The sequence below is a fragment of the Cotesia typhae genome, unplaced genomic scaffold (genome assembly GCF_013202065.1).
Source record: "Cotesia typhae breed Kobodo isofemale line unplaced genomic scaffold, CoteBio_Ctyphae contig_4, whole genome shotgun sequence".
Lineage (NCBI taxonomy): Eukaryota > Metazoa > Arthropoda > Insecta > Hymenoptera > Braconidae > Cotesia > Cotesia typhae.
This window is the reverse complement of record NW_027423748.1, coordinates 7585491-7609808: the sequence shown is the minus strand read 5'-3', so window position 1 is coordinate 7609808 and position 24318 is coordinate 7585491. Positions and strand designations below refer to the sequence as shown.

The window sequence follows — 24318 nt, the reverse complement described above, 5'->3', positions numbered from 1 at the left end:
TGCTTCCAACATTTTTCACTTGTGATTTTTATTAATTTTTACATGTGAAACTTTTTAATAATATTTTTTTATAATAATTAAATTGCTATAAAATTCTAAAAAAATTTTAAGTGTTATAAAAATTTTTAAATGTCGGCTAACTTTATTGTCATCGCACATGGTGGTTTTCATGAACGACAAAATAAAAAAAAACAGTGAAATACAAACAAGCTTTTATGATAACCAATTTAAAAGTACGAAAGCGTCATTTGTTGTAACGAAAAGTCTAACGAAAATTAGTGAAATCAATGTAGAGCTTTTATTATAATTTATTAGTTAATAATTTAAAATTTAATAAAAAAAAAAAATAAAAAAGATTGATAATGAATTTTATGAACAGTTTAGCTGGTAATACATTGCAATCAGGTGATGCGGCGATGCAATTAAATAATGTTGAAGTATTGTATACAAAAGTACAGAAAGTTTATTTAAAACCGCAATATAAAGAGGAACGTCAACGAGAGTTGAGAGTTAACGTTGAAATTCATTCAGGAATAAGTCCCGTTTGTCGTAAGGTAATTATTTATTATTGTAACCTGTAATTAATTCTATCAAACTGACAGTGACATTATAAATAAAATTATTTTATTCTTACAGACTCTATGTGTTCTTTTATCTGACGATGATGACCCGTGTTTTTTATACTCGTTACTTATTACTGAGGATGACTTCAAAGTACTTAAAGCTCAACAGGGATTGCTGGTGGACTTTGATAACTTTGCTACTCAGTTGATTCATCTGCTGGAACAGTCACATGGATCAATGAGTGGTGCTTCAAAATCGCCACCAAAATTTTTGCTACTGTTGTCTGAAGAAGGCAACGGTGAATGGATATTCAAGCTTGTTGAAACTAACAATTTTAAGCATCTGTGCCATTTGAGTTTGAATATATCACCAGCTAGTGACTCCGATATTAAGACTCACATGGCTATGAAGATGAAACAATTAAAAGAAAGTTTAAATAATAAAAATCGGGAAGTCCATGCACTTGAGACGAGACTGAGTAATATTAATGAAGAGTTGGAATGCAAGATCAAGGATTTTGAGCAATTAGAGCAAAAATTTCGGGCTGAAAAAAATCAGCTGCAAATGACAACAACTCATCAATTGAGTATTGAAAAAGATCGGTGTGTATAATTAATTTTTTTTACTTTTAATCTATATTATTAAGAGAATAAGAAAAATTTTGTCTCCAGGATAGTCATATGATAAAATCGGTTTTTTTTTTTTTGGTGAAATTTAGTGTCATTGCAAAAATCTTGACTTGAATTTGTGCCTTTTCAAGTATGAAATACTCTATTTCTAGATAGATAATTAAGAAATGACCTTGGACAAAATTTTTTTTGGAAATTCAAAAATTCATATTTTGGAAAAAAAAAGAAAAACACTAAAAATTCTAAAAATTTTAGGATTTTTTAAGATCAGTACAAGATATTTAATAAAAAAAATTGAGCCAAAATTTTAACTGAGAACTTCATTTTTAATAACTTTCAAAAATTCAAAATTTGGCATTTTTCAAAATATTTTTTTCCAAAATATTTTTTTTTTTTTTTTAAGAGAAACAAAATTTAGCAAAAATCATCATTTAATAAAGCTAATTTTTTTATTAATGAAAATTTATTTTTTTAGACTAGTCCAGGCTAAGTTAGAATGGCAAAGATTGACAGAAATAGAAAAAATGGAGATAGAAAGACAACACAGTGACACGCTCCAACATCTTCACACTGAAAACGCAGAGTTAAGATCTCAAAATATAACTTATAAAGACAAACAATCATTTTTGGAAGCTACAAACAAAGAACAAGCTAAACAATTACAAAATTTGGAGCGGGAATTAAATTTAGCGCAACGGGACTTGAGTCAACTTAAGAAACAAAATTCCAAGTTGGATGTTGACTATCATGAGAAAGATAGGTACGTTAATGAATTAAAGACTCGTGTAGCAGTGATGGAGCAGGAGTTAAAGGACAAAGCTATTCTAATCAGCAAGCATTTGGAGATGTTGAAGACAAGCAAAGAGCAAAAGCAGCAACTTGAAGAAATGTTAGCGCAGAAAGAGAACCAAGTACAGCGTAAACAAAATGCATTGAAAAATGTTAGTGATGAAGTTATTAAAGCTAATGATATTATTAAAAAACTACAAAATGATTTGGAGTCGACAAAAACGAAATTGAAATTGCGTACAGGTATTGCGTTGGAGCAAGAAAGGCTTTTAGATGCAAAGCAAAAAGAACTTGGTGAAATGCAGAGTAAGCTAGATAAACTGACGAAGGAATTGAAAGCTACTAAGACTGAACTTGATTCTTCGAAAGATCAATTAAAGATAATGCAATCTCAATTGGAAGATAAAGAAAAAACTATTAAAAATAATGACAATGGTATGGAATTTTTTATTTATATTTTGGTACTTGATAAGTAATTATTTATTTTATGTATATGCTATTATTGATATTTTATTTATTTTAGTAATCAGTTGGTTAAATCGTCGATTAGCCGAATCACAATCGCCACTTCAGAGTGCAACGACTTCAGCAGTACCTATTAGCATCCCATCAACATTCCAATTAACTTTGCCGCGTCAGAATAAATTTTCAACAAGTAAAATTGAAAAACGAACACCTATCACTGGTACCACAACCACTACTACAGCAAATCATAGTGTACCTATGACTGGTTTACCACTACGTAATCCTTCGGTGTTATTAAACCCAAGTGCCAATCAAACAGGACGACTGACAACTACTGGTGGTCGTTCAACTGGTGTAGGTATTACCGATAGTACTGTTGGTATAACAACATTCAATAGACCTGGACAAATTACAAGTACCAGTACACCAATGGATCGTTTAAATATTTTAAATAAATTACCAGGTAATCCAATAACACCTACCACAACATCAGTGACAACGAATGGCATTACGTCAACTCCAGCGAATACGGATAATAATAATATGGCAATAGGGACTGTTGGTAAATCAAAAAGTGCTCCTGGCTCAACGACATTTCAAGGCGGTTTGCGTCGAGCCAACAGTTATAAACCGTTATTGCCTTCCGCGTATTTTCCTAAATCTTTACATTGATAAGTTTAATAATTTTTATCATATACATATATATATATATTTTTTTTTCACCCACACGGAAAGAACAAGATGACACTGGATATCATCCCAGATTACACTTTGTAATATCTGTGGTAAAAAAAAATTTCAGATAGTAACTAAAAAAATCCAGATTTTTTTTTTTTTTTTCACTCAGTATAATCTAGGATGATGTCCAGTGTAATCTTGTTCTTACCGTGCACTTGCCAATTTATTATAAATACATAAAATTATTTTTTTAATAATTCTCAAATAACGTTGAATTATATATCAAGTACAAAGTTATTGTTATATATACACGTTATAATATATTTATATAATAATTAATATGACAATAAGGACCAGTATTACGCACAATTATTAAATAATATTAATTATATATCCTTTAGAAAATTATAATTTTTGTATTTTTGTACATAAATATATATTAAATTAATAAAAAATTTTTCGTCAATATTTTATTTATTTTTAAAGCTCTTTAGATATCATTGCGATCAAGCGATGAAATTTAATTATTTATTCAATAATTATACTGCTTAATTATTTATTTATTTAATTTTTCTTTTATCACGTTGATGGTTCTTGAGCATCAATTGGTGGTCGATCCATCCTCTTACGTTTGCGCTCACATTTGGGGCACGGATTTTTTGAATTTAAACAATTAGCATGAAATACAGCATTGCACTCTCCACACTAAAATTTATTAAGTGATAATAATAAATGTTTATTTATAAATAAAATTTCAAGTGTAAATACATACTCTGTATGTCGACGACATATCAAAAGGATAAATAACTTTTGGATTATTGCAAACTTCACATATGAAACCTTTTTGTCTACAAAGCCAGCAATTTAAAACATGATTCCTCGCAAACTCGACAATTTTCTGAAGTTGCTGGGCTAAAGCTCCTGAAGGTACATCCAAAAGATCTGATACCGAATATTGGTGTACATGCTCGTACAAGTAATCTCGTGGCGCAATTTTTTTTTGCAGTGACTCAATGATTGGTTCACGACAGGTGAACAAATACGCCCGCAGAAGATTCAATTGTATTCTCAAAGTACGTAACTGTGCCATGCTATCCACCGCAGCATAAATTTTAGGATTAAGAAGCTTAAGGTTCAGTAGAGTAACACAATCTGTAAGATACGTAGCCGCTTTTACACTAACTCGATAGTGTTTTAAATCCCAATTATGAATTATCCGTGAAGGAATTAAAAATTCTTCTGTTGTCATGCAATTTGTACAAAAATAATTCCCAGAGAATCCACAAACATAAGCTTTCAAAAAAGTCAATCCTATAGCATGCCCACAGTCGAAACAACTGTAATTTTGAAGATCTAGGCCTTTTTCATTTGGTAACCGGCCTATTTGTTTTTCCAAGTCATCTCCAATCTGTAAATGATGATAAAAAAATAAATAATCATAATAAAAAATTTTTTAGAGGAAAGAAAAAAAAATACTTACTTTAACTTCTTCAGGTTGGGGGTCTTCTTTAATTTTAGTAGCTCCTGGCGTATATTTGTCAAGAAATTCACAAAGGTCTGGCGAAGTAGCATATCCAGCGGTATGATAACTTTTAATTAAAGCGTCATAAGTCGCTCCATCCCCGGGAGTGCGTGGTTCTGCCAGAGAATTTCGTGAAATCATTGAAGAAGTCATAGAAGATTCGCCCTCTTCTAATGAAGTAGACCAACCGAGTTTTCCAATTAAAGAATTACCAACAACTTCATTTTTTGCTAGTTCTTTGTCTTTTTCTACACCTGCCGTCTCATTTTCAATAATTTTAACTTCAGCTGTCGTTGTACTTTCAACTTCAGCTGTCGGCACATCAGTTGATGTAGATTCAGTTTTTTTAGCGATTTTCGGAGCATCTTTAATTAGCTGTGATCTGCTAGACTCTCCGATGTCTCTACCAGTATTTTTATCGTCAATTTTGATGGATCTTCCACCATTCGCTAAGATTATTCTCAAAGCATCGTCTTCATTAACGGAGTTAATATTATTCAAAATAGATTGGGATGAAAAAGAGCCCATGCTGCCAATCGAGCTAGCTGTTTCAACGTCATCACTATTGTAAGACGAGTCTATCGGATCGCTGTTGATAGTCTTGGCAATGTCTACTGCGCTGAAAACTGGACATGATTTCATGGGCGGCAACCAGATGGCTGCCATAAGAAGTGGTGTGCTCGACCAGAAATTTAATAAACTAGTATTACAAGCCAATTCGAAAGTAATACTCTCCAGACTCTCAATCAATCTTCTGGTAACCTCTACGTGATCCGCATCGCGAATGAACGCAGACTTATCGTAATAAGGTTTCAATGCTGAATCTTCTTGCTGTATAGATGAAAGATAGCTCGAGAGAAGGCCCTCATTAAGGGCAAGTCGTATCCACGCACGACAATAACCAACTTCAGTCGTTATTTGTTGGAAATTTTGTATCTGATCGATCATTTCCCGATGTGAAAAGACAAGCAGTGGACCCCAGAAACTCGGCTGTGGCATCGCGTCAAAGTCTGGACCACTGAGCACCTCTGTAACTCGATTCAAAAGGCTGTCCTTCAGCCCATGAAGGAATATTGCTTCTAGTACTGAACAAAGTGCCATTGTTTCCTCGCAGTTCCCGACAGTACCTTCTGATATTCCCTCGACACCTTGAATCTCCATTACCGTTGTGTTTAATTGTTTCCTCAGTGACTCTTTCACAAGGAAATGCCTTTTGTTGGTAATAGATTTCACAGATTTCAAAAGTGAATTCATTTTTATATCTTGATGAATTATTAATCACATTCATTAATTTATTGTTTGGCGTTATAATCATTGTCATTACTCCAAATGTATCAATAATTACTATTATTGATGTCGTTGTTATTGTTATTGTTGTTGTTGTTGTTGTTGTTGTTGTTGTTGTTGTTGTTGTTTAATCAATACACAATAAAATAATCATTTTACTGGAATTAAAAATAAAAAAATTATTCAGCAAAAAGCACAATCATAAATGTCATAATTAATCATAATTAAAAATAATTAATTTTTTAAAGATAATTAAGTAAAGAAAACACTTGTACCCATATAAATCATAATATGTATTATCTGACTAGATAATTCATGATCTTTGAGGTTATACTTGTACGATTAGACGAGTATTATAACATATAAATACGTCATCATTGCTGACACACTGATAGAGTTTACATGCGTACTACAATTTAGTCACAATAATTATTATTTTATAAAATATATATTCCCAATTTTTTTCATAATAATAATAATAGTAACTCAAGATCAGTAAATAGATAGTTTTTGTTGTGGATTAATTGCGAGACTGGTCCAGCTGTTACTGCTACTGCTGCTGTTTATTTAAAAATTAAAAATGAAATGAAATGGTATAATTAAAAAATGACACTGAAGTTGACAGACATTAAAAATTTTTTATGAAAATTAACTTAGTAGGTAGTTGATAATTTTAAGAATTTTTGTAACAAATAAATTATGGCAAAAAAAAAATTTATAAAAAAAATTGACATTTAGAAATTTTTAAAAACTACAAATGTAATTTTTTTTAATTAATTTTTTGGAGCAAATTTATTTGTTTTTATAACTTTAATGTTATTAATTTTTTTTAGAGTTTTATAACAATTAAAAATAGACAATAAGTTAGCAGTTACTTGATCATTTTTTAATTTTGTTTAAAAAATAAATTTGTTCCAAAAAATTGCATTTTTAATTTATTAAAATTTATGTGTAAATTTTTTTTTGACATAATTGATTTGTTAAAAAATTCATGAAAATTAATTTAGCAGATATTTGATAATTTAAAAAAATTATTTAACAAATAAACTGTGACAAAAAAAATTGACATCTAGAATTTAAGAATAATAAAAAATGCAATTTAAAAAAAAAAATTCTTTTTGGTAAATAAAATTAAAAAATTGTCAAATGACAGCTAACTTGAATGTTGTAAAAAATTCTTAAAATTTAATAAATATCTGCTAAAGTAATTTTGATAATAAAAATCACAAGTAAAAATTTTTAGAAGCATTTTTTTATTATAATTGATTTGTTATAAAAATTTTTTAAATTGACAGCTGACAGCTAACTTCAGTATCATATAAAAAAATGTCTAATACTGAAGTTAGCGGTCAGCTGTTAATTTAAAAAATTTTTTTAACAAATAAATTACAATAAAAAAATGCTTCTAAAAATTTTTACTTGTAATTTTTATTAATTTTCACAAGTGAAACTTTTTAATAATTTAATTACTATAAAATTCCAAAAAAATTTTTAATATCTGTCAATTTCGTCAGTGTTATAAAAATGTTTACACGGTGAATGACCTGGCTCTATCAAAGTCATTAAATTATTTGTTAAGTAAAAAATAAATAAAAGGTTGGATAACAAAAAAAAAGCCGTAAAAGATTGATGTAAGAGTCAAAAGAAACCCGTTCGTTCGAATCTAGGGGCTAGTATCGGGGGAACTTGTAGAACTGGCCAGGCAGGAAGATGTCATGCTATTCTACTGTGATTCTGGCTATTGGATTGTTCACCAGCAGTATTACCACCACCTATCAACCAGCACGAGCACCAGCACCCAGCACCAGAGACCAGAGCAGTACAAGTATCAGACCAGGACAAGGACAAGAGACAAGAGGATCGGGGAATGGTAGGGAAAGGTATCAAGAAAATATAAAAGTGGGGATATAGAACCGCTTGGCGCTCGGTATTCGCGCAGCCTCGTTGCTGACTTGAAACTTTTATTTAGTATTCATCAGTGTTCGGTATCCTACCATTATCCTATGCCTATGCAGTATTTATACTACTTTACATCAGTAAGTAGTATGTTAGATCTTTTGTGGCTTGCTGTCTTTCTCAGTAGGTGCTCCTGTTTTATAAACAATCATTCATAATCATAATATAAACTTCAGGAATAATTGATCAATGTAAATAATACACTGTGTGTTTGTGCTTTGTAATTTATAGAATTCAACAATTCAGTGGTTATTTCCTGCAAGATGTTTTAAAATCCGCTACTGCAACCTGAGTATCTCTTTGGTATCCAGTTGAGTTGAGCTCATCGTTGCACCTGTTTCTGGAATTCCATGACTAATATTAATCAGACGCGGCAATGCAATTTGGATTACTATTTACGTTAATCGTAATCAAGATGTAATAAATATCAATTGTAATATGGAGTTATTTGATGAAGCAAAAAATTGGAAACACAATTTGGCTGACATTAGTAGCAGGTATGTTTTAATAAATGACACTAAAGTTGAGAGACATTTGATAATTTTTATAATTTTTTTAACAAAAAAATTATATCAAGAAAATTTTAAGAAAAATTATAAATAATTTTCTATGCCTAGTTCATTTTTCAAGAAAAATCAAACTTGTCAAGTGTCTGCTAACTTCAGCTTCATTTTAATAATTATTAAAAAAAAAAAAAAAAAAAAAAAAAATGTGGGTAGATATCACTGAAACGGATCTACGATATGTCGTCATATTGGCGGTGCTCTAATTTTAAGATCAATTAATCGTTATTATATGTGCTCCATATTTTTATTTTTACGTGTATTGATATTTATTCATAATGAATGCTATTTTTGTTTATTGTAGAGATATAATTAGATTGTGACGTTTATGATGTCAAAGCTGCTGCATTTATGTCGTCTGGAGCTTAACGATCGATCGTCGAAGGAAATTCAACTCTCTGGGAGACATTCGTACTTGTCACGGGTGGAGCCTTGGCCTGTTACTTCATTACTACCTTCGACATTTATTACAATTGTCGAAAAAATCTATTTTTGCTGCCAACTATTTTATATACCATAATTATTTCATGTTACGGTAATACAGATATATTTTGATATCTTGGAGTAATCAATTAGTATCAGTACCTACCTTTATATGACCACGATACGTGAATTATTTATTTTTGTGCTGGAATTTTCTTAGCTGAAGATAACATAGTTTAAATAATCAACCGGACATTGTACAAGGTGAGAATTATTAAATAAAAAAATTTCAACTGTGATATTCCAAAGTTAAATAGTATGGTGATGAATGAACAATTGTTAAAAAAAAAATATTCTGTTCGTTTATAGTTTAAATAGACAAGCCTTTAGATAAGAAAAAAAAAAAAAAAAAAAAATAAGGATACAAATACCAATGTGCCTCAAACGATGATAACAACGAGTGAGTATACAATAAAAATTTTGAGTGACTAAAAAAAGAAGATAAATATTAACCCTGGGTCATCGTTCGTAATTACCGTTGAATAATAATATCAAATAAGATAACGTCGATTTAAAGAGTAGTTCTTTAACAAAAATGAATATACCGTACGAAATGAGCAAAGAAAGTTTAATGGTTAATAAAGATAATAATAACTTAAACTCAAAAGTTTGGATTACCAGTGATGGTAAAACCTGTTCAACATGTGCGCCGTGTACATCGACGATTCGACCGTGTACCAGTCGAACCGCATCATCACTTCCTGCATCACTGAGAGACTTGCCCATTAATCGGGATGCAAGACGTGCTCGCTCCGAACCAGGGAGCCTGTCTTACTCTAAGACAGTTACTAATCCAATGGGCATTTCAACAGGGACAGTAACGACCGTGTCCTCATCAACGACACAAGGAAGATCATCAACAGCAGCAGCACCAGCACCAGCAGCACCAACAGCACCAGCGGCTGCGACAGTACGAATTTCAAGTCTTGACGGACTTAATTCCTTGGGCGTTCGCTCAGATACGACCAGTCGATCAACTAACAATGGACCGAGGACCAATGACAATGCTACTGGCTCTTCTTCAGCATTTGCATCTTCAGCAAATCAACTGGTACCGGTGAATAATAAATCGTGGGACAATAATTCTGCTGAGAATGAGTCTGATTACGTTGTGGACCCAGTACAGGGCAATGCATATCACAAGGGACAGTTTCTTGGAAAGGTTCGTAAACGGTTGTTACACGCCTTTCACGTTTACATCATTATCTCATACATTGAAATAACTCGTTTATCATTTATGTACATACATACATACAAACATATATATGTTATAGATAGGATATTTATACACTTATATAGATATAGATACGTTGGTATACTTTATACGCCTAATATAAGTTATAATAGTCGTTGAACCTTTTACTGCTTGGTATCCTTGTGACGATGTCTTAGTCGTTCAGCTCCTGCTGAAGTTATGCACCCGTACGCGGCGGCCTTGTTCACCGTCGTGAGAACAAGGGGACGAACCCCCCCTGGGGGTTTTATTCTACCTGAGTCCCATGTTGCTTGTTCACTCTATCTATATATATATATATATATATATATATATATATATATATATATATATATATATATATATATATATATATATATATATATATAATCAAGTCCCACAAGTATAAATGTGTAGACGTTGACTCTACTTTACTCTCGCTCTCATATACCATACCAACTCAAGCAAGTTCAGTTCGATGCACTTTTTTTCTCCTTGACTCTCAACGGAAGTTACACCCCTCTCACTTCTTAGCCTTTTTTCTTCTTCTTCTTCGTCTTTTTATTCTTACTTTTTTTTTATTATCTCAAATCGTGTATCTCCTGCGTACACTTTCTATGTAATAATATACCTAAAGGCAGTCGCTACTGCTGCTTTTTATTTTTCTTTTATTCATCACATTACGTTATTTTATCCTTATTGTTATTATTATCATTTAATATTATTTATATTAAATTTTTGCACCAAGAAATTTATTGCTCAATCAAGCAATCGATCTGTACAAAAGTGTTAGTTAGTTCTTTAAGTTCAAATGAACAAACATTTTTCACGACAATGTGACCGAATTTCTGGCATGTCTCAAGTCTTACAAACCAGACTACTCATTTATTTTTGGTTTGTTGCGTGACGCTCACGGATCATATTCTTTCCTACTTACAGTAGTATGTGCGTGTCTATTCGATTACTTAAGTCTCAAGGGAATAAAATAATACTTGAAATATTTTTATTTATGTCAGTCTGTAATAGAAAAAAATATATTAATTTAATTGAAACCAAAACTTATATTCAACAGATACAATAAACAAAGCATAATATGATTAATTTTTTTTCCTCATCCTTTTTAGGGTGGCTTCGCACGAGTTTACTTGATGACTGATATAGCCAATGGGAAAAAATATGCCTGTAAAATAATTCCGAAGAACCGTATGCAGAAAATTCATATCCAAAAAGTATGAACAATTATTTATGTAATAATTACATTAGTGTAATTAAGTATGAGCATCCTGGTTTATTATTTAATGAAAAATATTTATTACCGTAAACAGATTGCACGTGAAATAATGATACACAAAGACTTGAATCACATAAATGTTGTACAAATGCATCATTATTTCGAGGACAGTTTAAATGTATACATGCTTTTAGAAGCGTGTCCAAGAAAGGTATGAAAAATTTCTCTTTGTTTCTTCACGCACAATCATTCATCCTTACAAGCGATGACACTAATGTCAATAGTTTAATAATTATAATTTAATTTTATGCTTTCATAAATTCATAGAGTTTAATGCACGTGCTTAAATACCGAGGTAAAGTTACTGAACCAGAAGCACGTTATTATATGAAACAAATGGTTACTGGTGTAGCCTACATCCACTCTCAGAAAGTTGTTCATCGTGATCTTAAACCAGGAAATATGTTTTTATCCGATGGGATGATTGTTAAGATCGGAGACTTTGGTATGGCAACGCGACCTGATGGTCAAAGAAGGCGTGTGTAAGTTAAACATATTTTATGTCTATATCTCAATCTTAATCTTTAAGAAATAGTCATAATAATTACATTGAGGAATTACATGGGTTTCCTCCAGGAAAAAATCGTCTATTTTCAACAATTTTTTTTTTTTAATAGAAAAAAATGAAATATTTTATTCAAACTTATTACTATCTTGAAAGATGCGCCCGCGTGATCAGTAGAACTCTTAGCAGGATCATTTGAAGTGAAAAAAAAAAAAAAAAATATGTTCTCTAGTTAAGACTTCAAACTAGGTCTTGAAAGGAAGAAAAAAAAAATTAAAATTGGATTTTTGGTAAAGGTTTTTACAAAAAAATTGAAAATTTGGCTAAAATTTCGCGGAATTTTTTTTTTTTTTTTTTTTAAATAGTTGTAATTGAAAAAAAAAAATCTTCCGTTCAAGACCTTGTAAATAAAAAATCGACTTTTTGAAACCGTGAAACCTATGTAAACCCCCCCCCCCCCCAATGGTTATTAAATACATAACTGTGTATATTCTGTAGAACGGTATGCGGAACACCGAATTATATTGCTCCGGAAGTTCTGTACAAGCAAGCCCACAGTTACGAAGCAGATGTGTGGGCTCTAGGATGTATTTTGTACGCATTACTGGTGGGTCAACCGCCATTCGATACCGCCACCCTGAAGGAAACCTACTCGAGAATATGTAACAATAGCTACAAGAAACTTGATGACTCCATAGTGAGCTCAAGCGGCCAGGATTTAATTCACTGGCTTCTTCAACCACTACCGGAACTTCGACCGTCATTAGAACGAGTAAAAGAACATCCGTATCTCACAATGGAATATGTACCCGCAAAATTAGCTCATTCATGCTGCTACAGAATGCCGACAATTCACAGCTCGTTAATCGATACAAATGGAAAGTCATCATTACTCGCACCCTGTTCAACTTTACCCTCCGGGACTTCAATGTCTTCCGCCTCATCTAGATCATCAACGTTTCAACGCAGTCCTATGGGCGCTGTACCACTACCGGTGCTCGCAAATGTTCCACACATTGAAAATAAATCCAAGAGTATTGCTGCTATCGCCACTGTCAAGCCAATTGCCCTTCAGACCCACAAAGAGACCCAAAAAAAATCAAAAGTCAGCCACTGGCTCGTTCGGAAATTCCCAAAACTTACCAAGTTACGTCATAGAATCGGTAGCTTCTTGTATCCAGACCGTAAAAAGTCTTCAGAGAGTGCAATGATGCATCGCGCATTGGAACATTGTCTTGCTGAGATACGGTACAATAGAACAACGTGCAATCCACTACCGGTTAATGGAGCTGTTCCCCTATTTATTACAAAGTGGATTGATTACTCTAATAAATATGGATTATGCTTTCAATTGTCTGACCGCTCAGTAGGTGTTTTATTCAATGATAGTACCAAGATGAGTTACACTCGTGATCGAAGGTATTTAAATTACTTGAATATTTTCTTATTTTTTTTTATTTATTTATTTATTTATCTGGTAAAAAATTCTATCGAGGTGTAAAAACACCTGTGTATACACCGAAAAAAAAATTTACATAAATCAAGAAAAAAATTTTGAAGAGTTTCATTGTCTTGAATTAAGTAAAATTTACTTAAACCAAGAAAATTTTCTTAGTTTAAGAATTTTTCTACTCAAATTAAGAAGATGAAATTCTTCAAAATTATTTTCTCGATTCAAGTAAATTTTTTTTTCTGTGTAGAACCAATACAAAAAATAACAGTTTATAATACATAGATTTTTTTATAAAATTTGTGTCGATAATACAATGCAAAGAGATAATAACTACAAAAAGTAATTAATTTTTAGAGAAAAAAATACAAAATTATAAATAATTATCAAAAAAATAAATATCCAATCAAATACTCGTATTTTCCATTATGTTTTTTAAGCATATTAACCATTAAAGTTTCTTATCCAGTAATTTAACAATTTTTTATTACAATCTATAGTTTTCATATCTGTAGAGAGTTTGTTATAATATTTAATTGCTAGTATTTATAAATTTTTCAGAGTACAGGCTTTTACATTCTTGATAATAGTAAGCTAGTGCATTTATTATAAATGATTCTCTTATTGCCAAGGGCATAGTGTTATAATTATTTATTCATAGCTTTTTAATTATTTTATATTAAAGAGATGTGACAGGTTTAATTGAATTGTCATAGGGTCCTCCCCATGCAACAATGCCATAGTTTATTATGCTTTTATTTATTTATTTATTTATTTACATTGAATGTACAACTGTATATTTATTTTTATTATTATTTCAATGTTTCAGACGAGTTGAATACACGACACCGGATGATGAAGTAACACGTTACGCTCGTGAACGCGATATACCTACATTCATGCACGAGAAGCTTGAACTTCTTCGGCATTTCACTGAATACATGGACGATCACCTTACTAATGGTATGTTTCTTAACTTATATTTTTATTCTTATGCTTTAATGGATAAGAAATAAAATTAGTAGAAAATGGGAGTTGCTGTGATTATTATTATGAGTTAATGGTCAACATTGTAAATACAGGTGGTGAAATAGGAGACAGTACCACGAAGATATCGCGAAGAAACTCTAGCAACGTTCCAAGAATGCGTCGTTGGCTACGTACAGATAAGGCTATCGTTATGGAGCTAACGGTTCCGCTGCTGCAAGTTAATTTTTTAGTTGATCATACCAAGATTGTCGTATCAGAAGGTGCACAAGCCCGAGACTATCTTGTTACGTATATTGACGCTGACAGGCACGCGGTCTCTTATTGTTTACGTGATTTACGTGATTGTGGTTGTACGAGTGAGCTTTATGAACGTTTAAATTATGTTTGCAAAGCGTCACGTGAATTTGTTAATTTAGAGCACAATGCCGCGTATTCTGAGATTTCAAATAATCGCGGTATTAATTCACGCGCTTGAGTTATAATACTCGGCAATAATTAAATGTCTTCCGGGGCAATAATTTATTCTTTAAGTAATTAAGACAAAAATAAATAAGGAAAATAAAAAAAAAAAAAATATGATAAAAAATTATAAATCATATAATATTAGCAAAACAGTTAGATTAGTTATAGTGAAACGGTTGATAAGTTCTAGTTGTTTTTGATTAAAAAAATAATGATAAAAAGCAAATATATTTTTCGATATTCGTCGATGGTTATATTTTATTAAAACAAGTTATCTATTTCGATAGAAGAGAAATTTAATTTTTTGATGACCAAATTATAAGATTTTTTTTTTTTTCTTCGAAACAGGGTAATTTTGTATCCTCTGGCCTTTACTTTTTTTGTTTCAAACATACGTCGTTATTGCTGTGATGATTATTATTATTATTATTTTCATTATTATTTAACAAGTCATTTTATAATGTTTGTTATTAAATTATTATGGTGATATTGTGAAAAAATGGTATGTTATCTGCACAATTTATATCAGATTATAAAATAATCTTATTAAAGTGTACAAAATTTACCGATTTAGATATATGTACACGTCAATTGTTATGAAGTATATTACGTATATTTATTTATAGTTAATTAATTTTCTTTGTTTTTTACATAATTTTTTTTTCACATGTACATGAAAAAAAATAATTCACCCGTGTACTTTAACACAGCAAAGCTGTCGTTATAATTACAACGATCTCAAATAGTCAATTGCTTGTTTTTATTTATTACATATTACCTTTAATTAATATAAAATCACATTTAGAATTCATACTGTGTTACAAAAATAAAGAGTTTTGCAACTGCGCTACCAGCAAAAGCATTATTGTGATAAATTTCCATGCTGAGGTCCAGCTCAATCTCTTGTGGTCCAGGCAAAACGCGTGTGAGTACCAGAACTGCTTGAGAAGGAGTCGGTCTACGTAGAGCAAAGCAAGATTCAGTAGCACGCATAACTCCTGGTGGTGCTCGGGCTTCATTGAATGCCACGCTGAATCTGACAACTGATCCGGGTAAGTGAGTACCACGCATTGTAAATAATTCTAGCTGGCCAGTTGGTGGTAGCGGAAACATGCTAACGAAGGTGATAAAGTTAAAAGAATAATGAGCGGGTGATCGGAAGCAAGCAAGATCTCCACTTGAACAATAACGGGACGAACGTACGCATCGACTGAAAATAAATTAAATTTATAAATTTATAATTTTTATTCAAAATTTTTTATATTTTTCGGCAAAAAACCTACTTAATTCTCGAAGGGTCCTGATGGTAACCAGGCGGACAGTTAATTTTGTTGCAACGAAAACTCCCACGTGTATTTTGACATATTTCTTCAGGTTCACGACACATACGCCCATTTGCGCATTCATCGATATCTAAAAACAAAATATTAATTTATTAACCACACTACTCAAATTATTTTAACTAGTAACCTTGCGGTCACTATGTGACTATAAATAAATAAAATTTTGGTTTATTAAATAATTACTTTGGTTAAATTGCACTGTACATTCTTAAATATTGAGATTTTTAAAGATATAAACTCATCCCGATGTTACACTCATCAAGAGCTTTCATTTGAGTACCCACATACATTTTCATATATTTTTCATATATACATATATATAAAATATATGAAAAATTGATGTGGGTACTCAAATGAAAGGTCTTGATGAGTGTAACATCAGGATGAGCTTATATCTTTAAAAATTTACCTTGACACGTTCTAGCATCACTGCCAAGTCTATAACCCTCAGGACACCGACAGGAATAACTTCCAGGTGTATTATCGCAAATCCCAACACAAAGATTATTATCTTTAAACTCAGTACATTCATCGACGTCAGTGCAAGACCTATTGTCAGAATGAAGCCGGTATCCTGGCTTACAACTGCAGCGATAGCTGCCCCAAGTGTTAACGCAGTTGTGTTGGCATATTCCTGGAGATTTTTCACATTCGTTGGTGTCTTGACAGCCAGTGCCCTTGGAAGATTTCTCGTAACCGGCATCACAGACACACCGATACGAGCCAACGGTATTTTCGCAACGTCCACCGCTCCCGCAGACATTGCCGCTAAACATACTGCATTCATCAATGTCAATGCACTCTCGATTGGGCCCAAGAGCGTGTCCAGCCGGGCAGGAGCACAAATAGCCACCTTGTCGGTTCTCGCATGTTTGATCAGGTCCGCATTCATGTGTACCCGTAGCACACTCATCTAGATCTACACACCGCGAGGTAACAGGATCCAAGGTCCATCCAGCTCCACAAATTACTCGAGAGACGCACCGGTAAGAGCCTACGGTGTTGATACATCGCTGAAGAGGTGAACGGGCGCATGGGTTCGATGCTCCGTAACATTCGTCAATATCAATACACTGGCCACTTGATCCTGGTTCAAATCCCCGTGGACAAGAATTTTGTTCTGGTTGATTGCGCGATCCAATTACTGGTGTATTTGTTGATGTTACTGCTGTTGCTTGCATTTCAGATGATTGTGTTGGTGTTAATCTTGTTGGTGTTACTCTTGATCGTGTTGGTGCAGGTCTTGGTGATGTCGTTGTGATTGTTATTGGCTCTGTTTCTGTTGTTAATGCTTTTATTGAAGCTAAAGTAGTTGATGTGATTACGGGTGGTCGTCTTGTTGTCCAAGTTTGACCTCTTAGATTTCTATCGCAACGATAAGATCCAAGCGTATTACGACAATGATATCCTTCACCACAATCGTGAGTTCCGAGAAGACATTCATCGTCGTCTTCGCATATTTCCGTAGCGGCATTCAAGGTATAACCAGTTCCGCATGGTAAAAATCTCACGCAGTTGTAACTACCAAGTGTATTATCGCATCGCTGAGTTGGCAGGCAATCATTTTCCAGCAGCTGACATTCATTAATGTCTACACATGCCTGCATTAAATTTTTATTATTTAAATTATTCAATGTAACAATAAAAAAATATTATTTAAGATCTCTGAAATAGATACCTGAGTTAAATTATCTCGTCGAAAACCTATCCGACAGTTGCATGTGTAACTTCCAATGGTATTTACACACTCTTCATTGCTGCTACAAGCCTCTTCAACTTCATCGCATTCATTTACATCCAGACAACCTCGATTTCTTACGTTTTTAAATCCTTCTGAACAGGTTTTAGTATCATCTGGTTTTACGATTGATTGAATTTCACTATCGTCTTGGGTTGTTGGCTCCGTTATGGGAGTAGGAGCTCGCACACATGTGTAACCTCCCGGTTGATTATAGCATACTTCTTCTCCGCACAAATTTACTTGACCCGCACATTCGTCAATGTCTGTAAGAACGTCAATAAAAAATTTCACAACTAAGTAAATAAAATAAAAATTATTGCTTAATAATTCAAGACAACAATGACAAGAGAAGAAAGTACAGAAGCTAAAGACATCAAGCATTTAATGCTGAAACAAATAAAAAATTTTAATTGAAGAAAACATTGAAAAATAATTAAAAAAAATTACCTTCACATTGACGTGATTTAGAGTCATATCTGAACCCCGCAGGACAAGCTGGCCGTCTTTTTGGAATGGGTAAATTAGGTCTGTCGCAACGATATGATCCGGGTAAATTGACACATCTTTCTTGTCTAGCATCGCACGGCGACTTGGTACTGCATTCATCAATGTCTTCACATTTTTTACTAGTCATAGAAAACCTATAGCCATCCGTGCAGTCGGGAAGACGAGTAACACACTCAAAAGTACCTACACGATTGACACAGTACTGATGTAAATGCAGCGGACAATTGTGTAGTTTATCAATACACTCGTCAATATCAACGCAAGTTCCATTAAAGGCCCGACGGAATCCTGAATCGCAAGGAGGAATTTCATCGCAAACATAAGAGCCATTAGTATTGCGACAAACTTGACTATCCTGGGAGCAATTGTGTCTACCTAGAAGACATTCATCAACGTCACGGCACTGCTTACTTGTACGGTCAAAGTACCAGCCAGGGTTGCAAAGAGACAAGCAATCGTAACCACCAAGACGATTTACACAACGCTCGTGTTCTTGACATCCCGGGCCGTCGGTACATTCATTCACGTCGTAACAATTGTTATCAATCCATTGGTACCCTGGTTCACATGCGATCAAAGCTGATGATACTGAAATATTCGATGATTTATTTTCGTCATTTATTAAATAACTTTCATCTATTTTATCAGTCTCATACTGATCATCTGCAACTTCATTATCATTAAAATTTTTTTCTTCTTCAAATTCTTTGGTAAAATGACCTCCGCACTGATAAGTCCCCGGTAGATTTATGCAAATAGATTTTTCCCTTGGACAAGGATTGAATTCTTCGCACTCATTAACATCTGCAAGAAAAAAATAAATAGTATTTTATTAATTCCATTTATACTTGAAGTAATTTAGTACTTACATGCATCGTGCTAATGCCAGCATGCCACGTGCTTCTGTGCGATTTTAAATTAAATCTTTACATTAATTTAATTTAATTTAATTTATTTATTTATTTAATTATTTAGTTATTTATTTTATGAGCTTACCGACGCAAATGCCTAAGCTGCGACTGAATGTATAACCTTTGCGGCACAATATGTCACATTCGTAAGCACCCTCGGTGTTTCTGCATTCTTCGACTTCAGGAAGACAACCGTGAAGACCTTCCAAGCACTCATCAACGTCTAGGAAAAAAATAAAAAATTATCCACGGTGTTATGATTTTTTTTTTTCTGTTTTAAAAAATAAAAATACACCTTGGCATGTTTTTCTGGTGATGTTGAGTTTAAATCCAGCTGGGCAACCCTTTGATTCTGTTAGTTCATGACAAGCGTAACTTCCTTCTGTGTTAACGCAAAAATGAGTGTCAATTGGGCATGGCAGTACGTTTATTTGATCTGCACATTCATCGATGTCTTGAACGAAAAAAAAAAAAAAATAAATTATCTTCTTCAACTAAAGATCAATTTAACTTAATGTAATTTTTATAATGATAAATTACCAGAGCAAACTTGAAATTGTTTATCCCACACGTAACCTGGAGGGCACGATTCTTTAAAGTCCAATTGAGCCTCTTGACCCTTGAACTTTGATTTAAATCTTCGCTTCTTGGATATACAGATATAGGACCCGACGACGTTTTCGCATTTTTCTCTCGCGCGGCAAGGGTTTTCCAGACATTCATCGACGTCTTTGAGACAAATACCAAAGCCACATAGCAAATAAGACACAGAGAGGACAAAATAGAGACACACAAAGGTCAAGGTCGATTATCAAAAGACTACTTACCATCGCAAACACGAGCGCTGGCATTAAATCGATATCCAGGCGGACAACGTGGTTTCTTTTTATCCTTGGGCTTATCTCGAGACTTTGGGGTGGATGTAATCACCTCCGTTGGCTTTAGTTGGCATGAATGACCATCCTTGGCTAATTCAAACCCTGGATCACATTCACATTTCACTGATGTTCCTGTATCGGTGCATCGATGCTCGCATGGATTGTCTGATTCACATCTGCGTGTAAAAAAAATTCAATAACATTTTTGTAAAATTTTGTAAAAAAAAAAAAAAAAAAAAAAAAATTATTAAGTCTGGTCTTAAATACAGAGCATGTATTTAAATTTTATTTCACTCTGTCTAGCTAGTGTCTGGCTTAGAAATTATGCCAAGTATGTTAATCATTTCGTTATTGCAACGTCAGTTACTTTGAAACTTTGAAGCTACTTATAAAATTAGCTTCTATTTGTATACACAGAGGATAAGATAAAAATAGAAATTGATGATTGAAAATTTTCACATGGGTATAGGTCAAGGTTGTAACCTTACGAGCGTAAGAAACTCTTGTTTTATTTGGTATTTTAATTCTCTAATTCTTATTCTTAACTATTTTCAGTGCGTCATATATTTCTTCTCTTTAAACGGTCGGATGATTTTTAAGTGGATTAAATTTTATGTCATTAAAGTTACCGGCCACTTGACAATTTTTTAATTATTTTTAACAAATAAATTTGCTCCAAAAAATTATTTTTAACATATAAATTTACTCCAAAAAATTATTTTTAAAAAATTGCATTTGCAGTTTTTTTAAATTTCTAAATGTCAATTTTTTTTCTCATAATTTATTTGTTACAAAAATTCTAGAAATTATCAACTATCTGCTAAGTTAATTTTCATTTAAATTTCTGATAAAAACAACCCTGGTAAAAATTTTTCGGACTTTTCTCTCAAAAACTCTGAAAAAGTCTTAAGAAGTCTTTCAGAACTTAAAATAAATCTTTTTTAGAATTTTTCAGAGAAAATTCCGAAAATTTTTTACAAGGGAAACTTTTTAATTAATAATTCTTTGCATTATCTAAACAACAAATATTAATTTTTTTTATTCAATTAAAAATATTTTAATCAAATTTTACCGATTTATTGGAGCATCTGTTCTGCAGGTTTTCTGATCTTCAAGAAGAACATACCCTTTTGGACATTCACAATAATAAGACGTTGGAGTAGGGACACAGATATGCGAGCAAAGGAGATTTTTCAGGATTTGACAGATGTCATCGAGCGCTGCAATATAAATAAAATAAAATATTCTTTAAATTTAAGTAACTTTAATTAAATTATTTTTTTTATTTACGAGGTGTAGGTATTGCATCGTCTGAAGTCGTGGTCAATGAAGAAGAATTTGTTAAGCCAGTGCTATCATCGGGAAACAAAACGTCGAAATCTATATCTGTGGTTGAACTTGAACTGGTTGATGAACTCATTTCTGTACTATTAGTTTTACTGGTAGTATCAGTAGAATTATCATAATCAGTTGATTTGGAAGTTACTTCCAAACTAGTTGTACTTTCTGTTTCAGTCGTGGGAGGTGTCGTAGTAGAAGATGTCTCACGACAGCACTCAAGAAAAGCCGGGTCCCAAGGAACACCGAATGAAAAATCGTTCAACGCACATCCTTGTCCTAAAGACCCGGTAAGTATGCCTAGAAATAAAATAATTATACTAAAATTAGCAGGCAATTAAATTATTAAGAAAAATTAAATTAGTCAGCATCTTAAAATTTTAATAATTATGAAAAATTATTTTAAAAAAAAATTTCACATGTAGAAAATTTTAAAAATTACACATGCAATTTTAAAAAAAATTTTTTTAGTCTTAATTTAATTAATAAAAAAAAAAAAATCAAAAATTATTGAACGTCGGCTAACTTTATTATTATAAAAAAATTTAATTAAAAAATTCCATATGTGAAAATTAATAAAAATTACAAGGAAAAATTTTTAGAAACATTTTTTTATTATAATTTATTTGCTATAAAAATTTTTAAAATTAAAATCTGACAGCATAAATTTTTTGTTTTAATTTTTTTGCCACCATTTCTTCAACAGAAAAATTTTAAAAATTTTCTTATTAAATTTTTATGAAATAATAAATCTAAGTAAGTTTTAACAAAAAAAAAAAAATTAAAATTAAATTACCAAGTTTACAGCCTTCACAACAGTCTCGTTGATAATCTCCCAGCGCTCTTGCAGCCCTTGATTTACCAGAACTACCATCAACGCAAGCCTTACCTTCACGTGCGCTCTTTTTGCCGTTGTCACAACTTATTTCATGATTAGCGCGGTTGCAGCAGATGTCTACAGCTTCAAGACAAAGTGCTTGCTGAGCTCTGGGTACATCTGCAACAGGCCCAACGAATTTCTCGCACCTCAAGCCTTCTTTGGCCCAAGAATTTCCGAGATCGCAGCATTTTTTAAACGGCGAGCCGCTCTTTGATTGCGCGCAATTACCTAAAACGTAACACAAACGTTTCTTGTAAATTATAAGTAGAATAATTTTTAGATTTTTACTTTATCAAAAATGATAGTAGTGATAACGTTTGCCAACTAGTTTAGTTCGCAAATCAGAGCAAGGTCATGTAGACAGTAGTATCTAATCAAGAATTCCAATTAATTTACAGCTACCGAGAAGATTTAATTGTTTACCCATACTTTCATTTGACATGTTGATGATCAAACAATTAAATAAAGCAACTGCTGTGATCAGATAAAATACCTAAGAAAAATTTTATTAAAGATTAATAAAGCAATTTAGATTAATAAAACGTACCTTGGTAGGTAATTAAGAAAAAATTGAGAAGAAAAAAGAAAAACTGTCGATTATACGACATATTTCTTGATGAAACTGAACCAGGACACTGTCAAGCGGAGAATTAATTTCAAATTAAAACAGCAAAAAAAAAAAACTAGATAAAGACTCAGATATCTTGCTGAGTATAAGAAACTAGAGCGATACAATTCAACACGTGCTAGTAGCAGCCGCCAATTACAAACTGAGTATGCCCTGGTATGGTAAGTCTCGCTGGGAGACTTGACAACGCAATAAGAAACGACATGGGGGTGGTGGTTGCGTTTCATTTTCATTTATACGTACACATCAATGTAGAGCTTATGTGTGTGTAGATATTTTATTGAAGTATTGTTGATTCCGGCGACAAAGATAAAGATAACTACGACTTTGTCTAGTGTCCTCAAAAAGCAGATGGCCCTTTGGCCTCGAACATCTTCCGCAGATATGATGCTGTTGAAAAAATCTTATGGAGTAAAATAAATCAAGTATCTTTAATCTTCGAGCATCCGTATGTATCATGCACATACCGGAGGACGTATGTAAGCCAGAGATCAAGAGACACTGGTATCCAATGCCACATTATACATGACATCAAGTGCTCGCAGCTTTTTTTATGCTTCTTTCAGGCAAAGATCCAACCATATGTGTAACAAAGTGGGTATTTTGTTGGGACTTCTCACGCATATTTTACATCTTTTTATTGTCTTGTCACATTCAAATAAAATCATGAGATAATTTTATTGATTAAACACACTATCGATTGTAAGATTAATTTTTATAATTAACTATAAATATTAAATTGGTTAACTGTAAAGTCACGAAGACTATACTTTCTAGCCTGCGTGTTCTTCAAATTGTTATCAACAGGCGAACCAAAATTTCTACGTGATTTATTTATTGAAGAAGACCCTGTCATCAGACGATCACAAAGAATAGCCAGCAGAAATAATAATGTCACTTTTAAAATACCCAACTTTGTTACCACAATCTACGAGCATTCGTTTATTATATCAGTTATACAGCTCTGACAAGATTTACCTCCTGAAATTATAAATTCTCTTGGCCTGGAATCCTTCAAAACAAAAGTATTTGATTTTCTTATAAATCTCGAATAATAACATAATAGTGAGCTGGTTAATATGATTAAAAACATTATGTCTACTTGAACATTATACAAATTCTATACTTTAAATTATCATGCAAATTTCATATTTCTCTTATGTATATATTAGCTGTACTTATGTGAATTATAATTTTATGTATATCATTTTTGCCATCCGGCTTTGTGCTTTGGCATTTAAATCT

The 24318-nt window shown here is 32.4% G+C and overlaps 4 protein-coding genes across 10 annotated transcripts; 2 read left to right on the top strand and 2 right to left on the bottom strand.

The window, feature by feature from the left end:
• Nucleotides 1–228: 228 nt before the first annotated feature.
• On the top strand, nucleotides 229–3197 carry Sas-6 (Spindle assembly abnormal 6). 2 transcript variants are annotated; one of them, XM_074243118.1, is made up of 5 exons: nucleotides 229–554; nucleotides 637–1166; nucleotides 1669–2417; nucleotides 2506–2801; nucleotides 2911–3066. In XM_074243118.1, the coding sequence occupies exons 1-5, from the start codon at nucleotides 363–365 to the stop codon at nucleotides 2920–2922; spliced, it is 1779 nt and encodes a 592-aa protein (XP_074099219.1). In that variant the 5' UTR covers nucleotides 229–362; the 3' UTR covers nucleotides 2923–3066. The 2 variants fall into 2 exon arrangements, with proteins under 2 accessions (XP_074099219.1, XP_074099218.1); XM_074243117.1 differs by having other exon boundaries at nucleotides 230–554; nucleotides 2506–3197.
• A 145-nt stretch (nucleotides 3198–3342) lies between these two features.
• Nucleotides 3343–6360, bottom strand: Plekhm1 (Pleckstrin homology and RUN domain containing M1). Its single transcript, XM_074243119.1, has 4 exons — nucleotides 6210–6360; nucleotides 4606–6092; nucleotides 3898–4533; nucleotides 3343–3830 (listed from the first exon to the last, which is right to left on the bottom strand). Exons 2-4 carry the CDS (start codon nucleotides 5899–5901, stop codon nucleotides 3705–3707), a joined length of 2058 nt encoding a protein of 685 aa, XP_074099220.1. The 5' UTR covers nucleotides 5902–6092; nucleotides 6210–6360; the 3' UTR covers nucleotides 3343–3704.
• A 1262-nt stretch (nucleotides 6361–7622) lies between these two features.
• Nucleotides 7623–15597, top strand: LOC141527560 (serine/threonine-protein kinase PLK1). Of its 6 annotated transcripts, XM_074243115.1 has the most exons (11): nucleotides 7886–8013; nucleotides 8122–8387; nucleotides 8758–9140; nucleotides 9246–9336; nucleotides 9749–10098; nucleotides 11274–11378; nucleotides 11475–11591; nucleotides 11708–11922; nucleotides 12444–13364; nucleotides 14225–14358; nucleotides 14478–15597. In XM_074243115.1, exons 4-11 carry the CDS (start codon nucleotides 9324–9326, stop codon nucleotides 14858–14860), a joined length of 2238 nt encoding a protein of 745 aa, XP_074099216.1. In that variant the 5' UTR covers nucleotides 7886–8013; nucleotides 8122–8387; nucleotides 8758–9140; nucleotides 9246–9323; the 3' UTR covers nucleotides 14861–15597. The 6 variants fall into 6 exon arrangements, with proteins under 6 accessions (XP_074099212.1, XP_074099211.1, XP_074099217.1 ...); XM_074243113.1 differs by having other exon boundaries at nucleotides 9246–10098; XM_074243114.1 differs by having other exon boundaries at nucleotides 8758–9336.
• Nucleotides 15589–24222, bottom strand: LOC141527559 (uncharacterized). Its single transcript, XM_074243109.1, has 9 exons — nucleotides 22993–24222; nucleotides 22362–22673; nucleotides 21518–21865; nucleotides 21300–21447; nucleotides 20177–20403; nucleotides 17869–18194; nucleotides 16600–17791; nucleotides 16131–16260; nucleotides 15589–16057 (listed from the first exon to the last, which is right to left on the bottom strand). The coding sequence occupies exons 1-9, from the start codon at nucleotides 23051–23053 to the stop codon at nucleotides 15649–15651; spliced, it is 3153 nt and encodes a 1050-aa protein (XP_074099210.1). The 5' UTR covers nucleotides 23054–24222; the 3' UTR covers nucleotides 15589–15648.
• Nucleotides 24223–24318: the final 96 nt, after the last annotated feature.